The following is a 16,098-nucleotide window of genomic DNA, read 5'->3' on the forward strand; positions in this document are numbered from 1 at the left end:
AAATTAAATCAAGTTGCTTTACAGAAATAGAAATGCAATACTGATTATAACTTCCTCTTCTCAAGGACAAACAGGATGTATAACTCCTTCGTCACTAACTTTCATGATCAAGGACAATGTTGTAGTAGATCACTATTAACAAATATTGTGGGATTCATTTTTTCATAAATTTCTTTTGTTAAATTAGGTAAAAAATTATTACAAAGTATTTAAAGAAAATACATAACATTTTTTATTACATAGAAACATTATTTTTTTTACTGTAACTAACAATTTGTAGTAAAATAGAATTTATTTTACCCACAAATTCTCTGAACAGTTCATGATTTGTATCTTGATATCTATTGATTAGATTTAATAATAATTTGCACAAAAAGTAGTTAGTAGAATGTTTAATAATTTAAAAGAAGTGTGCAATGTATTTTTCTTATGAAAAAAATATTTAGAGTCTGGCATTGAGTATTTGTAAATGCGTTGCATCTCTTTCTTTTTATTGAATCTTTTATGATTCATCCCTTTCTTTCTTTTTTTCAATAATTCGCAGATATATGCAAAACGCAAAAAACTATGGAATTGTGGTCGCCATCTATCTTTTTTGTTTCATAACTGTGTTTTTTATGTAATTTAATTTACAATTAGATTTAAGCATAAGAAAAAAGACATCAATAATTAGATGTGGGATATTTATATTCCATTTATACACAAGGAAGAAGGTGTTAATATTATTATCGTGGATTGTTTACTTATTTAGACCCAAAAGAAGAAATACTCGCCGAGAGAATTTAGCATTAAGTTGTTTAGATGTATGTTAGTTGTAAGATCATTGTATATCAAAACAGAAAGAAAAATAAATTATCCTTAGCACATTATTGTAAATTGTAAATTAAGAATAATACTGAATTAATGAGAGGGAAATTAGAATTCATTATATTAATTATAAATCAGTGTATAAGATCTAATATTTTGAAATATTATTCTATCTTACATGTTAGTCGAATCACTAATCTTAGTAAAATGTAATAATTGGTAAAGTATAATCAAAGTTTTGGAAATTTTTAATAAAGTATAACTATTTAAACCTATCTTCAAATATCTGTATACTTTATTCCCTTCTTTTGTTTCTTATGAATGAGATACAAAATTTATTTAACTGAAAAACAACTCGTCAAATGATTGTTGTCCATTATGTCCGATAAGCGAAAAATTATAGAATATTTGAAAATTTATAACGCAATTTTTGTTTTAATCTAGTATATATCAGCATAAAGCAAGTGTATTTTATATGTATTCGTCCGCAATTCGATTAAATGACAGTTTTGTAGCGTTTAAAATAAATATTCACTTATTTATACAATATTTTCATCTTACGAATGCGTACATTTACATTGTACTGAATTACAGAATGTTTTATAACGTTGTGTTTATTATCTACTTTCACATAATTTTATTTTCTCTTTGTATGGAGATCTATTGAGCGAGTCTTACGTGAACATGACAGAAGGTGGGTAAAAAAGGACCAAAGTCTTTTTGGAAACTGTATATAACCTTCTTTGAATTTTATTTTAGTCTGCGAGTACTTTGTATCTCCCTCGTATGTGTTTAAGTAATTATTTTTGAAAAGTTTTACGATAATTTCCCTGATGATGTTTCAAAATGATTGTTCAAAGTCAAGACACGCATTATTGATTCCACTTATATCGCCGGAAACTTCGATGATCTTGTAATCAGCAAGCTGTCTTTAGTCGTGTGTGCGTGTGTGTAGGTGTGTGTCGAAGAATAGTGTGTCCCAAGATTATCGGGACTAACGATCCATCGAGCGTCTCTCACCTGAAACAGTCGTGACTTCGCCGCCGTGGATCACACACGAGTTCCTCTCTCCTCCCACAAGGACCAAACGCGTTTTACTTCTCAGATTAAAAAGGACAATTACGAAACTCTTCTAATTGTAGGTAGACAGTTTCCATTCAATTAATTCACAATTGTCACCGATTTGTAGCTAATGACAAATGATAAAAGATGGTAAAAGTTAATGTTAAAAAATTCCAGGTTTTAAGCATTCATAAAATGTATAAATATTCCACAACGAAGGAAAGAATATATCGCAGACGAATTAAATTACTCTCAATTTTTTTAAATTCTGTCGTAGATTTCTAAATTTAGATCTACGTGTAGGTTTTTTGTGAAATAATATTTGTGTGAAAAGTGGAATTCGTATAAACTTCCACCGTTTGTTGATGATAAATAGGTAGCAAATGTTTCTATATTTATTTACGAGTATTATTCTTTTTTTCGTGTAACGAAACCTTTAATAAACGAAATTAATTTTTGTACAATGAACTTCAATTTTTTACATTGGTATAGTTAACACATATAAAAAAGAAACATTTAGAAATAAATTTTTGTATATTATCCTTAGAGTTTATAGTAAAAAAGAATAACTATAAAATTGAAAATTAAAATTTGAGTATTTTGTTCTATATTTAAGAATTGAATTCAGCTGTGTTAAGACGCAATAATGGAAACGTAATGTTATTCGTTTTAAATTTTCTGGTTTCAAATTTTATTATTACTTATTACCTTTGCTATTATCATATTTCCTTATTCAAACCATTATTTTAATATTTATTTAATGTGTCGGTACATTACATACTTTTTTACTTCTGACAAAGAAAAGTTTTAAATTCATGAACCTAATTTTTTTAAACGACTTCGTTAAAATAAAAAGATTTATTTCATACCTTGTACCGAAATAAAAATTGTTTCAAATACTTTTCGTGATTATAAGCGTTTAACGTTTCATATTAGAACAAAGTCATTCTTAATAAAAACACTTTTGAAATGAAAAATTTCATCACAGTATGATACAAAATTGTTTTTATTAAATCAGTTTCTACAGTAAACATAAAAAGTAACTATTTACCATTTCAAATAACTTCTTTTCAGGTCTGTCTATTAACAAAATGACAGAATATCGAAATCTGCTGTGGCTTTTATTGAGTTGCGCTTTCTTCAGCGCATTTGTTGCATCCGAGGACCATGCACTACTAGTGAAAACGAAAAATGGAACTTTGTCGGGACTGGTTATGAAAACCAGACGTGAAAGAGAGTTCGTTGGTTTCCGGGGAATTCCTTACGCACTGCCACCACTTGGAGAACTTAGATTCGAGGTAAGATCATCTGTATATCCATTTAAATTGAATATTCGACTCGTAACTCGATATAGATGGTATACACAAATTTAATGTAAAAATATAAAGGTCATTTCCAGGAAAAGTTATCAACTTTTTCTAAAGCGAATAAATAAACTTAATGATTCAATTACGATGGAAACGTGTATAAGTAGGTTAAAATATAACATTACATTAAACCTTAATCGGACCATATAAATTGTTTGTTTACGAGGATTTGTCATTTTACATAAGTGTAATTATATATGCGATAATCTTTAACTTAACACCATGTTTGCAAGCAAATCCAAAATCATGGAAATTGTTTCTATGAATTCTCTCTATATATTACAGTACGGTGCACCTTGAATAAAAATGCATCGTCAGTAATTAAAGAGAACATTCTCAGACATGAGAAACTTCAAGCAAGGTAAAAATATTCCAAGCGTGTATACCTATATATTCATATCCGTACACTGAATGACATAAAGAATTTCTAATTGACGTTCCTCAATATCTTTTTTCTCTGCATTGACAATACATAGTACACATAAACGACTCCGTAAAGTGATTTTAATTGAGATATTGGAATGTCTTTCCGCATTGTTGTTTAAAGTACATTTTTGGATAGATACCTGCGGATTTATTATAAATAGATTCAAGGTTCGAAGAATATTTGTAAACCGAGAAATAAATATTTGATCGACATGTATTGAAAGAAAATTCACGAAGTCAATATTTTATTTTGCATTCATAATTTATAAATGATAAACTTATGAATCATAAACTCGAAGGTATCTCTACTTGAGATTGAAATTGAAACCAGGATAATAACAGGTCTCACTATGGTCGTCTGTTATTAACTTTCGTATTAACTGAAATATTGATTATAATTCCTCGAAACATTTGCTAGCAATAATTCGTTTTGGTTTCAGTCTTTATAGTGACAATATTTTGTTAAATGAAACATATTCTTTTTAAAAAATTTCTGAAGTATGTAAAAAACAAGAATTGTTGATCTTTTGAGTATCATTTCATGCACTGTGACATTTAATACAAAATTAATTTAAAGTTAATGCAAAATACGAAATTGTCTCTGATAATGAACGTATTGATACTTCATTTGCTGTCATGTTCATCTAATTTCGCTGTCTAATGGTTATCAATAAACACATGACAGCGCTAGTATCTATTAAATATGCTGCCATCAAAATGTTAATTTATTAGTCTGTTGTAAAAGATAACATTTTCAAATCAAACAAATTGTTAATTAGTCTCTCACGATTTAATAAACGTGACTATATTATAATTCAGGTTGATAGGTATATGTAAATAGATACCTAATTAAAGATAGATATCTTTAGCAAAAATAAAATTAGGGAAAAACAAAATGAAATTAGAAAAATTATGAGTAGACGCAGTTGATTGCAAAAGACTAATTAACTCATTTAGTTTCTTGTTAGTAGATCGTTAGTAGATTGAGACAAGTTTTCAAATAACAGTTAAATTTGCACTGGATTGAACTATGTTCCACTGCCTTTCGTTTACTATCTTATTTATTATTATGTTTCACTACCAAATAAAAAACCTGTTTTCGTCAGTTCTATCTAATGATGTAATTTTACGATTCATTACGAAATTCTCAGAAATGTGTACGCCGAAGTGTCATGGCAACTTTTCATGCTCTCACTCCGAAGAATTCCTTTTTTTTCTACAAATAAACTCGCTCTCGATTCAACTATGTGTCCAGTTTTCACACACCTCGAGTTATTAATTGCTCGAAGCCTTCATTCACTGAATCGTATTACGCTAGTTGTATATATATGATATTTCCTAACATGTGAGAAATGTGTAGATATCTAAATATTCATTTGGTGTTCACATACTCGAATCTTTTTACTCATGTGTTACCTCAGCCGAGATCATTTTTATTCGTATTAACACGTATGAAAATAGCCAATAGAGTAATGTCATTAGTCAACTTCTAACTTTTCCGAATAAAATTCTTTCTAATCGCGCAGCATTGCAGAAACGTTCTTTCAGATACATCTGTCGCAAGTAACATTACTTACGATAACTTGACATAACACGTATGGTCACGTGACGAAACACGGATACGACAAATTTTTGCCGAGAAAATGTTTAACGATGGTGGTATTATTAGGCATAATTTATCATGCTTTCAAATCTCCTTTCCTATGCATGTTACCTACAATGTTTTTTCACCTGTAGGGTACGTCAGGGAGAAATGGCCCACTTTTCTTAAGTAAACTACACGGGTTGGAAACAGTTATTATATTAGTTTCGGTTCTTCATACAGTTGTGAACAACCGAAATAAAGTTATAACTGTTATTCAGTATATCTATATTCTATTCTATTGATATTATTTCTAATATATAAATAGGCATGACTATTATGAAAGAAACCAGTTATGGAACCGAGAACGTTTTTTTTCTAAAAGAAATGCAGAACTGAAAAATAACCGTTATAGTACCGACGTAGAACCGATACAATATTAATCCTAAATATCCGGAACCGAAACTGATGTAACTTGGAATTTTGATATCTCGAATAACAGTTATGATTTTATTTCGATTCGCCATAGCTGTTTCAATCAGAACCGATATATAATTTCATACAGTTATTTTCAGATACATCATAAATATCATTAATACCTAATAAAAGAAAATATATTTATGAAAGTAATGCAGATAAGTTAAAGAGTTAAATGGGCTTCCGTGTAAGATTCAATATACCACTAAAAACAATTGAAAATATAAGTGTTTGACAATCTATTAAATACTGGAAGAACTTCATGTGCTTTTCACTTGTGCAATCGGTATTTCACTAGTTTAATCAATGAAATTGGTATTAGCAGCAAGTTATGTTTATGTCGTTGGCACAAAATAAAATAAAATTATTTCAGAAAAATATCCTCTGTGTTTAAAGTTTGATTTTAAAACTCGCAAAGACATCTCACCCTGAGTTACCCTATCAGTTGCCCCAAAGAAGCAGCACGTTTCGAGGCATACATGCTCGACTTAAATTAAATTTGTTCATTTGAAACTTCCTGTTTGAGAGAATTAAGATTGATAGCTTGTAGAGTACGTGTACAGCTTTCACAGTATTAAAACGATGCAGTGATAAAGTTCTATTTTAAATTACATATATTTTTTGCGCATTTAATTTAATTCCATCCGGAGCTAAGCTCGATGCAAAAACTCGTACTCGTACTGTACATTTTCGATTTACTCGTTCAGGTATAATCACTTGATCAACAGGTTACGAAATTGAATCGTTGAACGTAATTGCTTCCAGCCGCCAAAGCCATCAGCAGCGTGGAATGGCGTACGACCAGCTAAGGAGGATGCCAAAATATGTACACAGAGAAACATCTACACTCATGACGATAAAATCATTGGCGAGGAGGATTGTTTGTACTTGAATGTGTATACGCCGAAATTACCAACTAACGAAGATAAACTGAAAGGAGGATATCCCGTTATGATCTGGCTACACGGCTGCGGATGGATTTGCGGCGCAGGCCATTCTGACTTTTACAGTCCGAAATTCTTGCTGGACCATGATGTGATTCTCGTCACTGTGAATTACAGGTAAGAATACTGCATGTCTTGTAACTTCCGGTACAATCTGGAAACAGGTGATTTTATATGGAAGAAGTTAAATTCATCCATATTTTACCATTTAAAATTGTGTCTGTATTATTTTATAATGTAATGGGTGGAGGCACCAGAATTAGATTTTTCTTAGAGAAAGGCTAGTCAGATTTTGGAAATCACGGTTTTACATGGGAAATTAAAAGCTTAGAGTTAAATTTGTTCATTTGAAATCCCCTTTTTGAGTAAATTAAGATCGATAGCTTGTAGAGTATACGTGTACAGATTTCACAGTATTGAAATGATGTAATTATAAAGTTCTATTTTAAATTGCATATATTTTTCACTGGAAATGCCATGAAATACTCGGGATTTCCCGGTTTTCTAATCGTGTTAGAGGAAACTGGGTTCTAGGAGTATCATGTTATACGAGAGTTTCCTGCTTGGGCTCCATGAAAACTATAAAAGAGTTTAATTAAAATGATCATTATCTGTATTCTTGTATGACTAATACTGCCAATATAATGATTGGCTTTTTATACATTTATGGGAAATTTAGAAATGTAAAATTACATGGAATGCACAAAATGCAAAAGATATATAAAATATCCAAGATGTAGTACTGTTTATGATGTTTCTTAAGGAAAACTACTTTCCACCGTAATAGACGGAATTCTGTGATCGTATCATTGATTGATGATGTAAGTACGATTACAGAGGAAATATTGTACCTGTAATTATTATTTCACTTTATAATAAAAATTCAATTATCGATATTTATGGATATAACAATTAAACTAAGAGTGAAACAACATTTTTTCTACAGTATTTATTTATTATTGCATAAGAAATTATCCCCTATACTCTTATATCATACGTTTCACCACATCCAGTGTATAATTGATAACATATATCAATGTTTAATGCTTTCTAGGCTTGGACCATTAGGATTTTTGAGCATGGAAGATACAGTGTTACCTGGAAACAATGGAATGAAGGACCAAGCACAGTCCATTCGATGGGTACACGAAAATATTGCTGCGTTTGGCGGTGATCCGAATCGCGTAACCATCTTCGGAGAAAGCGCCGGAGGCGCCAGTGTTCATTACCACATGATGAGCGATTTGACGAAAGGTCAGTAGTTCTTTCCATAAATATATATTAATTTCAATATTTTCGAAATTTTGTGCTACATTTTCAGAGATAGTAACTTTGATATAATTAAAACATTTAGGAATTATGATATTATTTACAAGAAATAATTGATACACAAGGAATGAATATTCATTTAATTATTTATGGGAGAATACAACTTAACAGAATTTTTACTTCGTATAAATAGACCTTTAGATATCAGTAGTGAAAATGATTAAGAAAACTTTTATTTTCTTAGAAAGATATATTGAAAATGTTGAAAAATACATTTTAATCTATATAATTAACACTAATGATGATTAAAGATTTATTTCACTGTTAATGAATTCAGTATTGCATGCAGAAAGAGAACTTTAGCATTTTGAATCTAATTATTTGCAGAAAGACAGTAATACTGTTTATTAACATAATAAATTGAATACTCAATTAAGTAAAGTAATTAATTATTCTTTGAAGTCAAATAATTGATCCAAGTGTTTGGATTAAAAATGTTACAGCTGGATTATAAATGAAGAATTTGATAATATTAAAATACAATTAATATCGGATGATGACAGGTGTAAATCTGAATGAAGTGAAAATTAATTTAAGCCGAAATAAACAACATTCATGGAGTAACATTAAAATAACATTTAAATAATAATTTTTGAAAAATAATCTTTGACATTCAGAAATTTGAACAATATTTTACATATCAAAGCAACAGGTTCTTTCGTATTAAACTTTTTTCCTTAAGGAAATTAAATCTCCATTACAATTGCCATGTATCCAAATACAAGAGTATCTGCCTGTTAAAAATAAGTAAGATGAACGTGATAACTGCGAATCAATTTGCAAAGCGATTCGTAACAAATTTTTATTGTTGATAACGCTGTTACAGTAATCAGGACACAATAATTCTTTTATTTTAACTAGCTCCACGAATTAAGTTTCGTAACAAGTACCAATTACTCAGGTGTACAGAACAAACAAATTATCACGGATTTATCAGGATTCCCACAAATACACGTACTGAATTCAAAATGAATTTTCTCAGGAAAACGCACGATCAGGAAAACTGCGCGACCGTGCCCAAGGCCACGAAATGAAACTTCTTGCAAAGAGAGAAAAAAAATCTCTGATTGCACGTTATTCATAGAATACTCATTACAACCACGCCTTCTGTCGAGTACCCGGCAATCAAATTTTCATAATGAATTCTTTCCCGGTTGAACTGTTCAAAAATAGGACTTTTCCATCGCGGTATCTCTCAGAGCGGAAACGGTTACTGCCCGTGGGCTGTGGCTAGACCAGGTTCAGCGAGGAAGAATGCCATCAAACTGGCTGACCTGTTGGACTGCCCTACGAAAAACACGAAAGACATGGTTGCCTGCCTGCAAAAGAAAAACGTTTTAGATATCATCTCTACTGATCGTGCTTTTCAGGTAATTATTTCAACAAAGTCGGTTGGTATTAGGTACCGGAAGAACTTCTATGAGTTTAAATTCTAATTTACGAATTTATTCTGCTACCTAATTGTTTTCTCAAATAAGACTTTAATCATCTGTAATTCCTTTTGAATATATTATTAGGTCACCCCATAAGTAACATCATTCTTTTATGCTGATTTTTAGTGTAAATTAATACTGACGATTTGTTTAATCGTCGATATATTATATTGATCGTCGCTGTCTATGATTTTTCCCCATTTTTCGATTAATTTTTTAGTACCATTTTCGAAATAGCATTAAAAAATATTCTACAAAGTGGGATAAGGGACGGTATTACTTATAGGATGACCTAATATATTTTCATTTTTTATTTTTGCAATTTATTATTTTTTCATTTTTTTATATAGACATTTAGATTTGAAAAAGTATAATAAAATCGTTACTAGTGTATGCGTTGCAAATTTTTAAATAATATTTCAAATGTTTAAATAAACTGAAGACCACGACAGGGAATCAAAATAATCCCCTTATGTTTGTGTATAATTTTCTTAACGGTTAACTAAGTTCATTATTTTAGGTTTATAAAAGTTATTAATCCTGGAGTTAAAGAAACTTTTCGAAAGTTCCTTTCACAAGTTTCTATATGTCAAATTTATTTTATTTATTGCTTCTAAAATGACCACATTGGTTTACATTTATTCAATAACATTGATGCTTTCTTAATTTTATTAATTTGCATGTATCTCGGATAATAAAATTAAATATTTATTAAGAAAAATATACAGAACCCTGTGAAAACTGTGGAATTACATAGTGACCTTTACTTCAGGGACATTTTCATTAATTTTGTAAATCATTCTTTGCAAGGTTCCTCAAAAGTCTTTGTCTTTTCTTATTTTGTGTTTTCTCAGTACTTAAATGTTCTCCTTGCAAGATATTTTTCATTTTTAAAAATAAGGAAACATTACAGTTGATGAGATCAGGTGAGAAGAGGTGGTGGGAGGGAAACGCGAAAGAAATGCGAAATATTTTATCGGATTTGAGATGATGACTGGCATATTTGCGTGTAATAAAAATATCAGTACATAGAAGTGATTCATCACCTGACTTTGAAATTTACATTAAGCATAGATGGAACTAACAACTTAATATTAATGCCATCCAAATTATTATAATAAATAGTGTGAGTAATCTGGGAAAATGTTCTATAATTTTTTTATTCATATGATACAATCTTTTGATCGTATACTGTATTTAAAATGAGAAAATAAAATTTCCAGGTTTTTTAATTTCGAATACAAGAAAACGTCAGTGTATTAATAGAAGGTTACACTTTTTTATTAATTCTCTCAAATTATTATAAATAACTTCATTACATCTTTGAACGTTTATATTAGGCTTATTTTATAAAGCTTTTCAAATATTAATCTAGAAAAATATGCGAAGAAATTAATTTTTAAAAGTTTTTGGTTAGTTATATTTTTTTAATCTTTATTCGCGAGTTGTGGATATCTAGGTAATGCTTTAAGTCATTCCAAATTATGTTAAATATTCTGTGGCTTTAATAAATTGTTTTCAATATTTCATGAAACTATCATTAATATTGATCGATGATTCAATGCTGGGAATCACCAGCATTGACGGTTTTTCTAAGATTTTCCTAAAGATAAATTTTTGATAATAAATTTTGAACTGCCATTAAATTAATTTTACCTAGTAAGTTTACAAAATAATAAATATTTATTCTTTTTTCTCTGCTGCTTAAAATTTATCCGGTTATTATTTATGAAACAAGTTTAGATTAGCAAGTCGCTTCTGTGTACATTCATAAATACATTCAAGTCAGGCCTTGGCATTGAACATTAACGTATTCGCAAGACGGCAACGTTCGTAAATTGATCTTTATTACATAAGTTTATCTTGAAATCTAGAACGAATGGAAAAAAATCATCGTGGCAATATACGGTTTCGTAACTTATAATTGCGCTTGCAAGTTTGTATAGTACATCATGTTCCAATGTTGTCAAACGTAAATTGTATATTTCTTATCTTAGAACCAATCTCGCATCAATCGAAACACATTGATCTTGAATATTCCCATCCACTAATAAGCCTCTGAAACCTTGAATAATCTTATTCTGGAATTTGCTTATCGATAGAACTATTTTAATCGAATATCAGAAAAAAAGAAGATGAATCTGGTCTTAGTCCTGTTCTTTGAAATTAACGAAGTTTTAATTTAACTTAATTAAATATTTTCAAAAATTGAATTCTTAGTTAATAAATTTATTCTAAAATCACGAGTTACATTATTAATAAAAATATTTAAATTTTTCATAGTCTTCAATGGTTTTATGGCAGCTGCATTTATTTATTCACAAATGCGTGTAATTTAGTATGCAAAACGATTCTCCACATGTCGAAATATTTTCTTACAATCTTCATTATAGATTTAATCAAGTGTCAAAGTACATAGTGCGTATTATTCAAGCAATAATGATTTCAACCTGTGGGGAAACCAGTTTCGTGCATTCGTGAATACATTATACACACTCTGTATAACGTAATATTTATTTCCTAGAGAGTTCAAATTGTTTAAATTATATCTTTCAAAATGTTGTATGTCATTCATTAACTAAAAAATAGTATTCATTGAAGATTTCAATCAAATTTTATTTTTAGATTGAATTTAGTATTCAGTTTGTGTCCACGTAAAAAGAATAGCCAATTAGTGTCTAGACCTAGAGAAACAAGATAATGCGTTGTAATGGAAGAATTACTAGCAATTGTTTTGAGCAAAAAATGTTACTGAACGTGCCGATTTACTGAAAAGTCAGAAGGAACGCTACAGTGGTAAATAATTGTGGTTCTCCGATAGCGAAGTATGTTAGCACGGTCGGAAGTGAAAGCGTCCACAAAACAAGTAATAACTCAACTGTATTGTCCTTCAAGATTTATCTTTGACTTTATTTTTTTACTGGTATTGAAACGTAACATTAACCATGTAGACGACCATTACGTTACCGAATGATTTATTATTTCCTCCTAAAGTAATGATAGTATTAAATGAATGAAATATCTGACTTATTTATTAAATAATAATTGTAGGCAGTGAAAAGTAAAGAATATTGAAGTTTATTCTTCATTATCTTTTCAAATTATCTTTTCAAAAGAATTACTTTTTCTACAAGAATTTGTTGAAAATGTGAATTTAAAATCTGACTGTATCCGATTCTAAATTTGCTGAAAATATCACAAATAGTGCAAGTATTTTTAAACTGTCTTAAGGTTTTTTAATTAGGAATGTCTTTTAACAAATTCTGTTAAAATTAACGATTTGATAAATTGTACTAAATTCTATTGATTATTATTGATGTACCATTTTATCGATTTATACTGGTATTAAGTTTTTTTTCAATATTTTCCAGGTATTTGGTTACTGTCCAATGATACCCTTCAGACCAGTAGTTGAACCCATTCATCCTGGCGCTTTCCTAACGGAAGATCCTGCAGTCTCATCAAAGAATGGTCGACTGATGGACATACCATGGATGACAGGAATTACTTCCGAAGAAGGAGCTCTTGTTGTACCAGGTATTTCTAATTTAATGCATAATCATATAATTTTTATATCAAATTATATTATATTTTCCTATTTCATTCTAATATTATTGTTTAGAACATTGATTCTTGAATAATATTTCAAAATTAAGATTCCAATATTTTGGTCATCTTTCAAGTTCTTTGTTACATCATTATTAATATATTTAAATTACATTTCTAATTGTTCATTTTTCATTAATAATTATCTTACATTAATTACTCTTTACATATTACCTTTTTAATAACTGCTTTGTCAAAAATTCATGTAAATTAAATTTCATTAGGACTATACACACGCAACAACGGAGCATTAGTGAAGAAACTAAACGATGATTTCTTAAATATTGCCCCTATAACATTCCTTTTCGGACAATCGTGTCCTACAGAGGATATAAAACGGGTCGCCTCCGAAATTCGAGAATTCTATTTTGGCAAATCGTCAATCGACAATGCTACACGATTCAATCTTATTGATGTGAGTATATCTATTTATAAAATTTTGCTCTAACGAGGTTCAATAAGTTCTAAAAATACTATGGTAATTATTACTTTATATATTTTCAAATAGCTATACTGAAAAACATATGTAGTTTCGCGAAACACAGTTCTGATTAAAAAAAATGAATTCTGATATCTCTTTAGCGCTAGAAAATCAGATAATTTTCAATTTTAATTGTTTTAGATAGTGAATATTCTTTTATGCATGTTTCTTCTACTTCAATATCAACAAAATATGAAATTTACGGTACAGAAAAGGAAAAATATCATACCTTACTAAAATTTATAGAAGAACGCGTCAGTTTCATAATTTTATAACTTATAAAATATAATTTATCGTTTTAAAGTGCCATAGTCGATAATGGACCACATAAAAATCAGACAAAACTTATATAGTGGTTTCTACTATTACTAGACAAATATCTGACTAATGTGTTTTAAGTCTAAATATCTTTTGCCGATAAAAAAGAGCAATAGATAACAATAAAAATTATTATATAATTACAGATTACTATATTGTTATATAAAGAACTTAATCAATTATATTGATTTATAGTTGTACAGCGATGCTTGGTTCACTTATGCTGCTCATAATTCAGTACACGACTACTTCGAGAAGCAGTCAGCTCCTGTTTACTATTATTACTTGGCTTATCGAGGAACTGCATCATTCAGTAGTATATTTGGTGATCCGGATAATGACTATGGAGTTTGTCATGCTGATGATTTACAGTATTTGTTCCCTGTTGGAGAGCAGTTGTTTAAAGACAAACCTCTCAGCGAGAAGGATCACAAAATGGTTGATATCATTACGAGTCTGTGGGTCAATTTTGCCACTACTGGGTAAGCGTTTTAATTTTATCTTGACTTTAATCATTAACAAACATTCTTTCTAAACAGAAATAACTGAATCCTAAACGAATAAAAAAACATATTTGAACACGAACAAATAAAAGCAATATTTTTATCTGATTTTAGAAGCTCTAAGCTGTTAATTGTTTAAAATTTTCGAATTTATGAATATTTAAAATTTTTATTCAGTTATATTAGAAATTCATTGAATTAATATTTTCTATTATATATTTACTTAGTTTTGAATATATTTCTTTTTATTTAAAAACTTATTTTGCGCTGTGATAAGTTGCATTTGATTACAAGCAATTTGCTGAGCTGCGAACATTGCAGTAATTTGTTCGTTTGTTAATATCGTCCTGTTAATTACTGAATAATAAATGGTTTTTCAGTAATCCTACGCCCGAAATAACCAAAGATATACCTGTAAAATGGAAACCAGTGAGAACAGAAGCTCTCGAATACCTTCGTATAGGGCAAGATCGAATTGAAATGTTGAAGAACCTTAAGGAAAAGAGGATGAACTTCTGGAAGCGTTTGCCGATCCGGCCTGACTTGATCGACAGCGGCAAACAGACACAGAAAAAAGACGAACTGTAAAAACTTCGTAGGAATTTTTTTTACGACTACGCGGGTCGTTGGGTATAGTAAAACTGAATAAATAATCGGCATAGAATGGTGTATATCACACCTTCGGCCTCGAATATTATGTTTTCTCGCTTAAATTTACAGAAATTATATAATTATGGTTCATATTATCACATTGGAATTATCTGACAAGGCTGTTTCTTGTGTTATGAACATACGATAAACGTGCTTTTTCGCGCTCCACTGTTCTTATGAATTATGCGCAAACATTGAGAAATATTGTATTCATACCACTAATTCAAACTATTACGTGTGCATCAGAAAATGTTCTTTTTGTAATATTATTCTACTGATCGTTATATCATTAAATGATATGTAACAAGTATTTTATTACAGAATGCTGCGATAGTAGCTTTTACAGAAATTTTATTTAAATAACGGATGAAAGAAAACAGTGCAATTTTGTTTCAATGAAATTTTATTCATAATAAATCAATTCATACTATAATCAATAAATAGATAATCTACAAATCATCTTGTCCAATTAAGTGGAACTTATCGTTAGCTATTGTACGAATTGAAGAAATATTCGTCAAATCGGCTAATGTTCTATAAAATTTCTTTTTACTGTTATTCGAATAGATTATTTGAATAAATAGATATAATATAAAAAAAAAGAAAAAGGAAAAGGAAAAGGAAAAGAAAAAGAAAAAGAAAAAGAAGAGGAAAAAGAAAAAAGTTATACTACTTTTGTCTGCACATGTAAATTTAAAATATTTAATACTCTGTATAATTCAGTTCCCGTATAATAACCGACATGCAAACATTTTCATAGCTATATTAATTGAATATTCTATTTTTAAAACGTAATTACACGGGAACCTTATAAGTTATAATTAATACATACGAAATTAAACAAAGTCGAACTTACCACTATAGTCCCTGTAATATTGAACACTAGGCAGTTATCATTTTATTAAGTGAAGAAAAGTGTTTATAGATTAATTATTCGAATTGTGTAAAATTTTATAATAAAATTTTTGTATTTTCATTTACTTAAGAGTTTCCCATTTAATCGAGTTATAATTCTTTCATAGTAAAGTTGTTGCTACTCATTAATTTTGGCTGTGTGGGAGTTTGTGATAAAAAATTAGACTAGTTAACATATTAATTTTCACTTAGTATTA

The 16,098-nt window shown here is 29.3% G+C and overlaps 1 protein-coding gene across 2 annotated transcripts; it reads left to right on the plus strand.

Annotated features, from left to right (window-relative positions):
- Window positions 1-1,777: 1,777 nt before the first annotated feature.
- Window positions 1,778-15,966, plus strand: LOC116431009 (carboxylic ester hydrolase). Of its 2 annotated transcripts, none has more exons than XM_031985866.2 (9): window positions 1,778-1,945; window positions 2,944-3,167; window positions 6,487-6,782; window positions 7,720-7,919; window positions 9,168-9,364; window positions 12,799-12,964; window positions 13,258-13,448; window positions 14,028-14,314; window positions 14,716-15,966. In XM_031985866.2, exons 2-9 carry the CDS (start codon window positions 2,961-2,963, stop codon window positions 14,921-14,923), a joined length of 1,752 nt encoding a protein of 583 aa, XP_031841726.1. In that variant the 5' UTR covers window positions 1,778-1,945; window positions 2,944-2,960; the 3' UTR covers window positions 14,924-15,966. The 2 variants fall into 2 exon arrangements, with proteins under 2 accessions (XP_031841726.1, XP_031841727.1); XM_031985867.2 differs by having other exon boundaries at window positions 1,801-1,949.
- Window positions 15,967-16,098: the final 132 nt, after the last annotated feature.

The sequence above is a fragment of the Nomia melanderi genome, chromosome 5, assembly GCF_051020985.1.
Source record: "Nomia melanderi isolate GNS246 chromosome 5, iyNomMela1, whole genome shotgun sequence".
In the NCBI taxonomy this organism is placed as follows: domain Eukaryota; kingdom Metazoa; phylum Arthropoda; class Insecta; order Hymenoptera; family Halictidae; genus Nomia; species Nomia melanderi.